The sequence below is a fragment of the Anabas testudineus genome, chromosome 7, assembly GCF_900324465.2.
Source record: "Anabas testudineus chromosome 7, fAnaTes1.2, whole genome shotgun sequence".
NCBI lineage: Eukaryota > Metazoa > Chordata > Actinopteri > Anabantiformes > Anabantidae > Anabas > Anabas testudineus.
This window is the reverse complement of record NC_046616.1, coordinates 18,265,653-18,280,133: the sequence shown is the minus strand read 5'-3', so window position 1 is coordinate 18,280,133 and position 14,481 is coordinate 18,265,653. Positions and strand designations below refer to the sequence as shown.

Sequence of the window (14,481 nt, the reverse complement as noted above, 5' to 3'; positions counted from 1 at the left end):
CAAAAGCTGTTCTCTTGTATATGCATGGGTTAGAGTTAGGGTTAGTAGAGCGATACTAACATGGACAATATTTCTCTGTCTTTTTGTAAAAAAAACCTAGAAAGAAGTATTAGAATATGTTAAAATGTGAGATAACATCATATTAGCATTATTTTTTTTTTTTTATTATTTCATAGCTTTCATACAGTATATCATTTTTGGTTAGTTAAATACATGTTTTCTTTTTTTTCTTAAAAAGACAAACACGTTTTTTTTTTTGTAACTCAATAAAAAATAGGTTCATAAAGAAAATGTTTCATGAGAAAAATATTTGAAGCAGATCTAAAAAATATTTTTACATTGACAATGAATATTTAGACTATTTTTCGAAATGATTGTTCTTCGTGGCAAAACCCAGATCATCACTCACCTTTGCCACTCTGTCCTGCTTTACAGCACATTGTGGTGTCTTTTAGCTCATTGTTTTGGTTTTGATTCCCTCTCACCACTGAGTCACAACCAGCAGCTGGTTTCAGCTTGAAAACCAACTGTGCCGCCCTTCTTAGCATGGACTACGTTAGCAACAAGCTGGAAACCTCATGAACAGAAAAACAAATTGAGACTGTCTAAGTGATGGGACAACTGAACTATGTTCTCTAAGACAGACAGACAGTTTTCCACACCAAATTGATTTTAAACCACACAGTCTTTATCAAACAAGTGCAAAGTCCCAGTGTCTCTTTTTGATTTTCTCATCATGTTCAAATAGCACAGCAATAGGCAGCCTGACCCCTCTTATGCTTGCTCCCGTCCTGCTCTCCAGTTCACTTAGCAATACTCGGCCAGTGAATTTGGGACAATACATTTTCCCCTGACACCTGGTACTGCTGCTCCACTTCATTTGTTCAGACGCCATGCGAGCAGGGTCAGTTGACAGACTGAAAAGTCCAAAAGGCTTCAAAATTAAATGCCATTCAATGTGCATCCAAACACTGCAGTGCTTTATGCTGTGTGATTTACACTTTAAATCCCTTTGGTTACATCTGTAAGCAAGGAAAAAGCAAAGTATACTTCCCCATGCTATGTCTCTTAAGCCCAATCAGCCAGTTTAGAAGTTATTGATATGCAAAAATCAGTCTTTGCTATGGTGTGTCTGCAGGTATTATGTTCTCTCCTGACTTAATATTCCTGTTAGAGAGCTCATTTTGAAGCCAGCTGTCATTATGCATGGAAGATGGAGATGTGAGGATGATGGTAATATTAAATATAACTCAGTGTCGTCTCTCTCTCTCTCTCTCTTTCTGCCTGTGCTTATTTCTCAGTCTTGTGAAAGGTTCTGCTTAGTGTTGGCCCGAGACTCACACCCACGGAGACTGTGAATTATCAGAGATGGCAGCGCAGATTTCACTTAGCAACTATCACCCACATTCCACAGCCTCCCTCCAAAGACCTGCAGTCTCCCACAAAGGTTCAGGGAGGGTGCCACATGGGGACCGGCTGAGGAAAGGGTGGTGGTGGGTGTAGGGGCGGACTGATGACTTTGTCTTACAGACTCATTATACTGACAAATCACTGTCACAACATGCAGTACTGTGTTCCCAGTATGTTTAATCATAGCAACTTTATTTGCATGGTATTTTCTGAAGAAAAGAAGAAAACGTTTTAAAACATGAAAACAACAAAAATACATTTTAAAAAAGCATCTCAGCATAAATGATGATAATGGCCATCGTCATGCCTCACATTTAGTTACGGGCGTTAAGGGGTGAGTTGTTTAAAAAGCTTGCTTGGCTATTTATTACATTGTCTAAAGCTGCCCAGCAGCCAAAATTGCTCAGTCTTTTTTTTTTTGTAGTTTTCTTTTAATGTACAGTCTTGCAATCTCTTCTTAATTAAATAGATTTTTCCATGGCACCTATTACGAATTCAGATGCAGTCCCATTTCTAAAAAGATTGTAGTAGGACTTTTTCTGGTCACTACTGAAGTAAGACAGCATTTTTTTAAATAAGATATGTTAGAAATATACAGCGATGGCCTCATTCTTTCAGATTCGAGCCTTAACAATTACTATATGATCCTTCTGCCTTGTTGGCTTAATCCATTCCTTAAACTTTTGACGTTGTGTTTATTTCAATGCTTAATAGTTTTAGTGCTTTCAGACTAAAACACAGTGCCAATTAGAGCAATTAAATAGTATTTTGATCTTGATAATCATTTCAGTCATTTTAAAGTGTTTTAAAGTGTTTTGCTGTTTCTATGCTTTTAAATATGAGAATTTTTCCTTGTTGGTGGGAATTTATCTTTTTTTTTTTTAAAACATATTATACACAAAAGATTTCATTGATCAAAACAAATATCTGATGATGATAATTCAGTATTAAAAATCATTAGTCGCAGTCGTTCCCTTAATGTTGACGTACAGTACATTCCTTTGGTACATGTCAAAGCCTCTCTACAAGCCTGCAGTACCTCGTTATTGTTGACTGGACAATCACTGTTTGGTGTTTACAGGATTTCTATTCATTCACTAATACCTTCCTTATTTCAAATAGCTGCGGAGGTCACTTAGATACAGTGAGAACTGACATGAAAAAATCATTTAGCTGGACAGCATTGTCCAGAAAACTGTGTACGGAACAAGACGTACAATTTATAAGACCTTTTCCCAGAGGGAGCAATGACTGATGGGATGTAACTGTTGAAACGGGGCCAGCTAGAGTGCAAGTCAGAGCTCATCGGCTTTTGAGAAACATCTGGAACTCCTTAGCACATCTGTGTTAGATCAGGCACTGTAAAACACACTCTAGCCCCCCCAAACACAATGAGAGAGCTTTACTCATGACTAAAAACAAGAGTATCTCTCGTAGGTTGCGTCTTATCTTTCCTTGAAAGTGTTGGTTATTTATTTCCATATTCTTTCATTGCTTTCTTTCCTGCCTCCTCACACTCTGACTCATGCTCACTGTCACTTTTAGCCTTTGTCGAAGAGTCTGCGTATGTGTGCGGTGCCAGGCAGCTGCTGGGTTTGTGTACTCAGCCTGAGCCTCATGTCTACACACAGCTCGCACTGCCCTTATCTGAAATGACCAGAACCACATAAACAGATAAAGAGTCAAGCCCCGCCTGCTCATTCTGCTCCCTCATTCAGTCCGGTGGGCGACACTGCACACTCTCTGAAGGCGAGTCGCACTATAGGCAGACGTTTGTGCCATAACAGTGGGGGAAAATTTTTATTCTCTATTTGTACTGAACACATCCACCTGTGCTCATTTCTCCAAATGAGATTCTGTAAATTTATGATAAATAACATGGTTGTCCTTTCTCAGGAAATCATTTTCCAGGACATTTCCAGAACAACATTAATCACACAGTTCAGATATTCTTAGTTTCTAAAATCTGTCATAGTTGAGACTGACATGGAGCGGCGTCATTTAAACAAATTAGTTCGTTCTTTAATTCTTGAAGTTCATTTTTCAGATTTTCAGAGACGTTTCCACTGCAGAGAATAATAAGTCTTGTTTGTTACTTTACTACACAGTCATAAAACAGGACATGCATGATTTACAGTACATGCTGTTTACTCTTAAAATGTGAATATGGACACTATGTAGATTCCCAGCATATACCAAGAGAGCAAAACACTGACTTGTGCAAACAGTGTGGATATATGGATCGGAAAAAACTTTGACATGTAAAGACTGGGACAAAGTCCAGTTCACACACCAGTGTCTTTATCTGTATGTGGCACAGAAACACAGAATCACAAAATCACTCCCCTGTTCGCCTAAAGATATTCACTCCATAGAGGTCAGTATGGTGAAATCTTTGATACATGAATCGTTCTCACACTTACACAGGGATTGTTAACAGAGAGCGCTATGATGCTATGAACACAATTTTTACGTTCCATCATGGGAATGTGTACTAGGAGCATCATATCGTATCATCGTCAGACATATAAAAAAATATGACAGACTTTACAGTACATAAAAGTATATGCTTATGTTTCATTTATTGTAGATCTAGAAATAATTTACAGTGGGAGACTTGTTCCAGCAGTGAACAGTAAAACATCTCGATGTTTTTCTGATCCACAGTTTCTGTCATATAATAGTGGATGCAGTTTACTGTAGACTTCATTACCAACTGGATTCATGGAAGAAGTGATGTTTTACTGTGTATTTAGTAACAGAGATGTCAAAACAAATAATGAGGTATAAGCTATCTGTGTTCTTTTACTGCAGAAAATGGTCCAAATGTGTGGTAATTTTTTATTTATTTTTTGCTCCCCAAAGTGTAATTTATTCAGAAAGCCAGTCACAACACATATTTTCAGCTAAAACACACTGAATACTCTGCCACTCCAACCCCTTTTCCCCTGTCACCACTGGTATTTGTTTTGGGATGAGTGAAGAAACCTTTTTTTTCTCATCCATGAACATGAAAGTATGACTGATGACATAGTTTTCTATTAATAATTCATTTTTTCTGCATTTCCTTCAGCATTTTTCAGACATCTTTGGATGTTTTAGGGGTTTTGCAATGAAACACAAGACCATACACGTGTCATCAATAATGTAAAACCAGGTGGGGAACGATTGTCTGTAATGTGAAGCCATTTATACTTATGATATGGTGCTTGTCGTGTCCCTTAGCCATGTTTCTGTACACATGGACGAGGTCATGCTGGGGGCCCTAACCCTGAAAAGTGACACACTACGCATATTTGAGTTGGTAACCAGGCGGGTGTGACTTCTGTGGCGAGAGTGTGACTATTATGGCATTCTGACATTGGAGTTGCAAACGCGTTTTATATAAAGAGCAACAAAAACGGAGAAGCCTGAGGAAACTGAAATGATTTCCACAATATTATCAAGTTCGTCTCACACACATAGGACCGCTGTAAGGACACTAAGCTTCACATGCTGTGGACAGACAACAGTTTCAGGGATGCCGGCTCTGATTAATCAACAACCCTCTTGGAGGAGTTATGTCAGCAGCACTAGAGGAAAGTAAAGGATCTGTAGTAAGCAAGAAAACCAAAACCAGAAAAAGGAACTCATCATACGAGGCAAATATTAAGCGTCTTTTAAACAGTGCGTATCTCGGAGGCCCAAAAAACACGTCCGGCACTGTTTCCACAGCACCGGGGCTACAAACATGCAGAGTCACAGTGAGCTGACCACAGATAAGCTTCCCTGAACCAGACAACTGGCAAACAACATCCTGTGCATCCCTCCCTCTCAGCTCCCCGCCACCTCCACTCATATGACCTCTCCTCTGTCATCTCCATGTTTAATTATGGACCGTCTCACTTTGACAGCAGGGGGGGGAGGAAAACAAAGCAGGAATCCATCAAAGGAGCCAAACAACAGCGTGTCTGGAAGGCTCGGATCCCTGCAACACCCGGGCCTTCAAAATCCTCTGAAGAAGTAAGACGTTCATGTTCACCTGATTTATTTATCTCCACTTGAAGCAGTGGTTACCACACTGCACGCTCGCAGGCTGGACCGGGTCTCGGCTGCCTGAGTCTTAGCTGTTTCCATGGCAACTGCAAGACTAGCCGAACACAGGCACCGAGGGAGACACTTAGCAATGCTGTTTACTCCCCTTCGTTCTCCGGAGTGATGCTAAACGAATAATGCCGTCTCCACGCTCCTACTGGTCCACACGTTGGTCAGCTGGCAGTGCTGGTATGTGTGTCTGTTAGTAACTAGGTGTGAATAGAAATGAATAAGAGCTGAAAAACAGAAGTAGAATAAAATAAAAACAAGCAGAGGCTAGTTGAGGCTAGCTGGTGAGACAGACTAAGCTAAAGCTACTTTCAACCCATATTTTCCTCTTTCTTAGCATTGGGAAATCTTTTTTTATGTAACCAAAAACCTTGTAATTGCATTTGTATACCACATAAATAGTAGCTTTAGTAGCCAAAGCTTTAAATCACAATCGAGAGAAAATGAAGCACCAGATGAACTGATCCTGCTGAATGCTAACTAGCCTAGCTAACAGAGTAGTCACTGACTAGCCTACAGTGGCACCGAGGTGATTTGATGAGGATAAGCTACTTTTCAATCCATCCGTCCATTACGCTTTCTGCTTATCCTGTTAAGGGCTGTAGTGAGCCTGGAGCATTTTCAGCATTTCTGTCACGGGGCCAAACAATGAGGCAGACAACCATTCACAGCTACAGTCACCAGCTAGCAATCAGCAACTTCTTATCAGACATATTAGTGGCTATAAACCATCTGTGGTGAGGAGGAGTGGTGTGAAAATGGAAAGAAACACTGTTTTGTTTACGGTTTGTGTAGCAACAGTCCCGTGTCTTCCGCGTTCCTTGATTTCTTTGAATGACAGACTACCACCACCTGCTGGAGTGAGTTCCTCTCACGCAGGCACAGCACCGTCGTGTTCAAGTGCTGCTGTTCGTCCCGGTCGAAGGCGACGTCAAGAGACACGACAGCACACGTTCGAACTCAGGACCTATTTTCAGGAACTACAGTTGTTTGATTAAAGAATAAAAAAGGTTATTAAACTCATCATTACTTAAAACGTTAATTTTTCAATTACACACAAGCATTATTTGGGTGTGATGTAAGGGCTGTGACAATGAATAATAATCTAAATAAAGAACAGACTGTTCAAGTTTCAGCAAACACTGTCTGACTTTGTGGGGCAGAATATTTGTGTATCTTTTTATTAATATAAAAATAATATAACTACTATTCTGTTACAGTTTACGGTATAACTATAGTCTAACAGTACTTTGATGAAGATGCTACGAGTCAACACATAACTACAGTAGGTCACTTTACTTGTGCACTATTTATTTACAATGCTGATCATGGCATGAGTATATGTACTTTATGTTTCTTGATTGGTTGAATTGCTTTTGTATAGTTCCTATTAGTATTCTAGTACTTTATGTGTCTCCGTATTTATTTTTTTCCTTCTCTATTTATCTATTCCTGTCCTGTGCTGCTGCTGCAATACCTGAATTTCTCCTTTGGGTATTTATCTTATCTTATTTACACAATGAAACAATTATGCAATGAGAGACCATATTATGTTCAGATGCATCAGTGTACATTTTGATAAACCCAACCAGTCAGGATTCTTTAACTAATGCCGTTGTGTGTTTTGTGTGTGTGTGTGTGTGTGGGATCCCATCAGTCAGCTACCCGGCCTGCTCGTAAGCAAAGCGTACATGTGATAGGTATCCTTGTTAAAATGCTACTGCTGTGTTAAACACACAAATTATTCATCAAGAAGGCTGAAGAAGGACTGCGTGGGGAGAATATTGGATTCTCCTCCAATCACACTGCCCCGCTGCCTCTTCCTTCCCTTTATACAGGATGTCTTACTCTATAGCTGCAGCTTTGCACAGGTGACCGTCACAGGCCAACACTTCCTCCACTGGGAACCAAGTCTCCCATCTTGATGCATGATGCACATGAGGTTATTCCAGCACCGGGAGCAGCTGTGAAACTGTGAACAGCTGATACATTTGATACGATGTGAGATTTTCTCTGATTAAAATGCATCACTTCTCTGTATAACATCCTGGAACTTTAAAATCTGAGTAAACAGCCATTTGGAAAGTTTGACGTGAAACCACGGTGGTCTTACGTATAAACTAAGCATATTACTCCATAAGCAGCACATTCTTATTTAAACTCTATTCCCTTATCTTATCTAATGAATACAAAACACACTTTAAACACTTAGTGGGAGCTTGACAAGGAAACCAGTGAAACATATTGACTGTACACTGATCCAGAGTCCACAAAGAGGCCTGATTTACCCTGTGTGTGCTGTTTAATGGGCTTTTAGGGGCTTAACCCACCATCTCTGCTGTGGTCGAAGATGAGGGATCCATCGCAAAATGCATTAGGTTGCACTTCATTAATGTATAACAGGAAAAGAAACCACTGTGGTATCTGAGAATACAGAGTATTAGCAGCCTCATGTTTGTCTGTGTGTGTGTGTTTCAGGTTCTGTGAAAAAGCAGGCCCGTGTGTATGCAGAGAAAAGGGGGATAGAGTGACCTGCCTGTTGCTCTGACGCAGGCTCTGATAAGACTGTTCCATGTGACGCAACAATTAGCAGAAACGCCAAGGGCCGAGTATTTTTAGGAACCAGTCTTTGACCTCTTACAGCACTTGTGTCAACAACGTCCACACAACAATGGCAGCCATTGTTGGGGGGGGGGGGGGGGGGGGGTGCACAGAGCAAATAACACAGGGGTGAAGAATGCACAAATATGAGTAGGTTCAGTGACACAATCTGAACATTTACCTGACAAACTCGTGCTCAGTGAGTGTTTAAAACATGCCTGACAGTGCATGTTTCAGATTTAACTCTAAAAAAGAGCATATACAGTACATGTCATTGTTCAAATTCAAACAGACACCCACACATACGAGGTAGGACAATAGCTTTGCAATGTTATTTCCAGAAGAAAAACAAGCAGCAGCAATTCAGGGACTAAGAGGAGATGTCAACTTTAACAAAGCATGAGATGGCGTGCGTTTGTGTGTATGGGTGGAACATGCACATGCGCAAGTACTGTACGTACCTCTATGGCTAACTGACTTCAGCATGAGTAATCTGGGGGATCACAAAACCGAGGACTAACAGGAGAGTGAAGCTCACAAGCAACAGGATGTCGCCATTGTTAGACATTGTTGCATGTTCGACTGGTGTTTGTTTTGAAAGCAGTCTTGCATATAACAAGGCAGTTCAAACTCATGGCTGAAGTTTATGGTTTGAGCGTGTAAAATCGGCCACTCAGAGCAAAGATCAGACGAGACACGCAGCAATTCTGCTGTATGCAGCTGTTAAAACACACATACGCAGCCAAAGAGGGATACAGCTTAAGAAATAACCAGATTGTGTGTTTTAGAAGGTTTGGAGGGAGTGTGGGCCCTCTGATTCAAGAGCCCAACATGAAAATACTCCTCACACAGCGAACAGACAGCATCAAGATGGCTGTGAGAGACTCACTTGGTCTTACATGACAGATTCCTTTAGCAGTGGTTAAAAACAGGCAAACATGACCAGAATAAACTCATAGTACTTTTGATCAGCAAGTGTTGTTATTTTAAAGGTTATTTTATTACTGTTCTGTCTGCAGTTCACTGTATATTTATGTGGATGTTTTGAATAATTTTAAGTCTGTTTTCATGTTCAAGACTTCATGGTCATAAAAGAAAAAAGGTCTGGAAAGTTTACTTGTGTTTAGTGCAGTAAATCAACATAAATGTAATTGAGTATTTTACCTTTGATTTGTTTTTTTATTTGTCCGTCAAGGGGCAAATCCACATATTAAAAAAAAGCAGAAATACACTAATGTTAAACTGTTGGATGAAACTCTATGTTTTATTTATATTTTTCACAATCTTTTTAGTGACGGTGCGCTCTATTTGACCTGGGAAGTTCCCAGAAATTACAACTGGAATGCCCTTGATGTTGGATTTCCAGCCCAGAAAGTTGGATGAAGCTCATCAACCCTGACCTCGAAACCCAAGATAGATGCTCCACGCATCAACAGTGTGAAAGCTGTAGTAATATATAGTTTACTAGCAGTTCTGTCTTTTTGTATCTCATTGTATCTCATTTTGAATCTCATTAAGAGACGTTAAAATCAGACTTCCAACTTCCACTGCAGCAGACAGGAGGCATCCATGAAAACATAGGGCAAACAAAACAGAAAAGAGCATCTACATTTATCAATCATTCCTTAAAAATGTCTTCATCATTCTCTGTACTCATCAACACCAACAGAAGCTCAGCGAGGTTAATGAGTTATTGGAGAAAGGGGAAATAATTGTACACAGACGTGAAGCCATGATGGATGACACTGTATTACTGTGTCACACAGTACACAACCTTAACCTTAAGAATAAATAGCAGTGCTGGGCTGCAGCTATCTCATGACACTCATTGACTTAACAATGGCAAACAACGTTGGACTGTGTGATGGATTGTACTATGGTATATCATGATGTTACTCAGTTCCCATGAATCACTAACCTGGTCCTGTCCATCAGTAAGTGTATTATAATAAACAATCACAGTATTATAACAAATATGGTGTACATGTGATATGTTTCTGATATGCATATAGCAATGATGCGCCGATTGGCGTCGCCTTTAGTAATTGATCATCAAATTCCATATAACATTATTGTTTTCATGTAAAAGTCTTCTGAATTACAACTTTTCCCCAAGTGGACTGACAGTTGTAAAACAACTATGGCTGTACAGAAAGCAAGCAGTCCCTCCACCAACCCTCCCCACACTGCCTCACCCCTCTCACCCCACCCTTGGAGGAAAGTACAAAGCGTCCCTTGTGTGAGAGCACAGAGACCTGAGTGATACTGCTTTATATCATGGTATTCTCCCACTGTCACCCAACAGCACACAGACGCTCTCTCTCTCTCTCTCTTACACACACACACACACACACACACACACACACACACACACACACACACACACACACACACACACAGAGCCCTGGAGCCGAGACAGATCTTTCAGCCCACTGACCTTCAGCTAGCGCCTAGGCCCTTGGCATGACACACAAACAAGACACTATACAGTGCGACCCATCGGCCCCAAAGTACATGTAAATACACGGACACCACATGGTGACAACACACAGAAGAGCACAAAGAGGACTTATCGCCACGTTATTTTTCAATCATCAATGTTTCCAATTTTTTTTTTTACTCTTTATATGTTATTATTACATTTTATGTTCTCTGATTATATTTATGAGTAATCATTTGGTCTATAGGAAATAGTGATAATGATGAAAAGCCCAATGTGCTGAACAATTTTTACTTCTTGTTTTGTTCAAACTTCATTATAAAAAATGGCTGCAGATTACATGTCTGTCCATGGACTAATCAATGAATTAATTCAGTTTAACTCTCCATTTTAACTAGCTTGCAATACACTGTATTTTGTTTGTTTGAAGACTACATGGCGTTTATTAGGAAGTAAGTAATCCATACTCAGGATGTTGCTTTGTTATTTCTGTACCCATTTTGTTGGGTTGATTATACTGTAACTAAACTGTTGGGTTGTTGATTCTGGGTCAAAATCCGTTATACAATACTGAACAGCTGGTTGGGTTATTTTGACCCAGGCTATGGGTCAGTGATTTTCCCGCTCGTCCCTTGTCAAACTTTTTAGATCCTTCCCTTTTGATTAAAGGTGGTAAAGCACACCGACGACAGGAGTTTATGGTATTTTCTATTTTCAAGAAGTGGTGGTAACTGCACAGTTTTCAACTCATTTAATCATACTGTAGTTTTTATTCTGTGACTTTTATCGAGTGTGGAGTTTTTTTACTGGCTGCTAGCACACTGAGACCTCTTGTCAGTATTCAGGGATTAAAGTGACGTGAAGCTGTCTTTTTTAACGTTGTGATTATAATTTGACTATTTTATGCACATACCTGTTAGGTACTGCTAGGTTAGGGTTAGGCTGAAGAGAAATACAATAATTAATGTTTGCATTCAGTAGATTTCTTAGTCCTAACTTTTAGCTTTGAGTATCAAAGATTACACAAAAGTAAATGACAGTTCTATTATTACATTTATCTTTTGATATTTGAGCTGATCCCAACTGTCATTTGGTGAGAGGCACGGACACAGGGCTGACATACAGAGACAGACAGCTGACAGACAACCATTAACACTCCTATGCAGACATAGGGGCAATTGAGAGTCACAAGTTATCCTAACTGCATGGCTTTGGACGGTGGGTGGAGGCCGGAGCACCCACACTTATACCCATACAGACACAGGGACAGTGAAGTGACAGTGCTAACCCTTACACCATCGAGACAAACTGCACTGACAACAACCATGAGCAGAGGCGATATATTTTTGGATGCCCATGTTTTTGGACGTGTGTTCTGACTAAACAATGTCCTCAAAAAAACTTTTTTTAATATTTAATCTAGAAAAGAATGAACTGATTAGAATGTGTTGATCAAAACTCACCTACAGTTGTACTGTACCTTTACATAATGCACTGTTTCATGGGTTTCGTTTGTTAAGTGGGGTTTTTTTCTATTCTTGCATTATTCCATGTTTTTGCAAATAATTTGTAGAATGTAATGAAATATTCTTGTACATATAATGTGTGTGTCTGATTTCTTGTTATTATTATTGGTGGTGGTAGTACTAGTACTAGTAATATTATAGTATAATATTGAATCCAGCAAAATAGGTAATAAAAAATCCCATTGTATGGGTAAGATTTAACCCAGCAATATAGTTAATTTAACTCACTAGGTTGGGTCACGCAAACAACCCAACAATCTGGATTAAAAAGTAAAACCCAGCACTTCAAATCAAAAGTTGACGTGTGTTCTGTCCCATAGTGACCCAGCGGCTGGGTTGAGGTTGAGTTATTATTTAACCCAGCAGTTTAAAAGTGTACATCATGTGAAAAATGTGTATAATTTTTACAGGCATATTTGGTTTCGTATTAAGGTTTCAGGAATGTACATTTCACAGGACCCGGTGTCCAGGAACTTTCCCAGAAGTAAAAAATCTTCAGCTGTTCCATCTTGGTTACTGTAAGCCACGGACTACAAGCAAAGCAACATGTTTGCAGTTATGGGGTTTTTAAAATGCTGGGTGTGGAAAACTCTTGTGGAAAACACTAATATACTTGACCAATCTGCTGCAAGCCCCAGCCTGAAAGTTTCTAAACCTTCAGAAAGTATTAGCAGGAACGTTTCAGATCTTCACAGGATTTTAAAGCAGCACCGCTCAATATCCCTAAAATTGCGATGGAAAAAAATGACCATATGTGTGTTTTCCATCCTTCAGGTCATTTTCTCATTACAGTTTTTGGTTTTGTATCACAGCTCTCATCGACGACTGATGAACATTGGACTTACATTCATCTGATGGTTAAAAAGACAGCTCCAAGTGCAAAATAATGCTGCTCTGTGGCTGCTGGATGTTCAAATATGCAACTGTTTGCTAACATGCTCCGCAAATACCAGTAATATTTCCGTGTTCAGTGCAATGTTTTAGAAAACACAAATGGCAAAAGCATGTTTAATATGGACTAGAGGGAGAGGATTGTATCTGTGATGTAAATTTATCATGTAGTATCAGCCAGAAATAAGCGACGACCAGAACATATTCATATCCTTCAACAAAAAGCGTAGCTAGATAAAGCTTCATCACTCCAGACCCAGACGTTATGTGTATGGAAACAAAGCCGTGCTACACAGCATTCTTAGGCCTAAAAGGTCTGTGAGTGTATATCCAACATCTATGTACAACACAGTCACCGTGCATTGAACTGTACTGGTAAACTTAATTCATCAGAAAAGCTGCAGGACACACTGCCCATATACTGAAATAACATGACAGCAAGGGGAAACAAATGTCAAACTGCCAAAATAGTTTCCACTCTGTTCGCTGTCTGTGTCAGTATCAGGTCAACCATGACAAACAGTCAGTCACATGTTAAGCCTCACCTGTTTCCAGAGGAACTTGTCTTCCTGGTTGATCTGCCAGGTGGTGACCACGTGTATGATGGACAACACTGCCCCACTCAGCACCGCTGCTCTCATCCTCACAGGCAGCAGAGTGTAGATGATATAGATGAAGAACACGGACCACCAGATGCCTTCTGAAGCGCTCCTCGGTGCCACCATAAGCACCCCGAACACCTGTACCGACACCAGGACTCCAATGACCAAGTAACTAACCATCCACATGTAGTCCTGGTGGAAGCCGTTGCGGTTGCACACTACCATGAGGGCCATGAAGAGCGCCATCGCCACGGACAGTGCTGACGAATAGGCCACATGAGGGGCTGCGTGGACACAGTGGAAGGTCAGCATGATGCCGCACACGATCACCAGTACCCCCATGAGCATGGTCAGGGAGCTCTGGTTCAGCCTAAAGAAGTAACGCTGGTATAGGCGCTCCAGTTTGCGCGACTGGAATTTTTTCGACTGGAACACCCGCACCACCCTTAGCCAGCAGTCCGCAGCTGTCACCACCCCTGCTGTGCCGTTGGGACCCTCATCTCCCACGTCCCCGCTTCCTCCATTACATCCCCCTTTTCTCCCTTTTAAATCCCCGTCCTCAAAGCCCAAGTCAACGGATTTCAGCCCCACCCCTTCACCAGGGGCCCCTCCCTTTTTGCCATAGTGGTCCTCCTGCCATCCACAGCGGACGCCAAAATTGCCCCCTCCCACAGCGCCCGCCACCCCTCCTCGGTGGTGCTGATGGAGGGGGGCTCCCGAAGGGGGCTCCATAGCATCTGGGTCCCGCAGACAGCTCATGTAACGCGGGTTGCAGAGAGATGAGCCTCCCTTCCGTTTGGACTTCTTGCCATTGCGCTCCCCCCACGCAGTCTTGCGGTCGTCCACTCTGGCGACTAGGAAACCACTGAACCAGGACATTCTGCGTGAGAGGTCAAAGACAGAACTCAGATTATGTGGAAAGGCCAAA

At 41.0% G+C, this 14,481-nt stretch overlaps 1 protein-coding gene across 1 annotated transcript in view; it reads right to left on the bottom strand.

Annotated features, from left to right (window-relative positions):
• The window catches only part of adcy6a (adenylate cyclase 6a), a 33,641-nt gene that overhangs the window by 15,555 nt on the left and 3,605 nt on the right, over positions 1-14,481 (bottom strand). Inside the window, exon 3 of the mRNA XM_026367860.1 lies at positions 13,497-14,433. Within this exon, the coding sequence (XP_026223645.1) occupies positions 13,497-14,433 (937 nt within the window). The remainder of the gene's footprint in view (positions 1-13,496; positions 14,434-14,481) is intronic.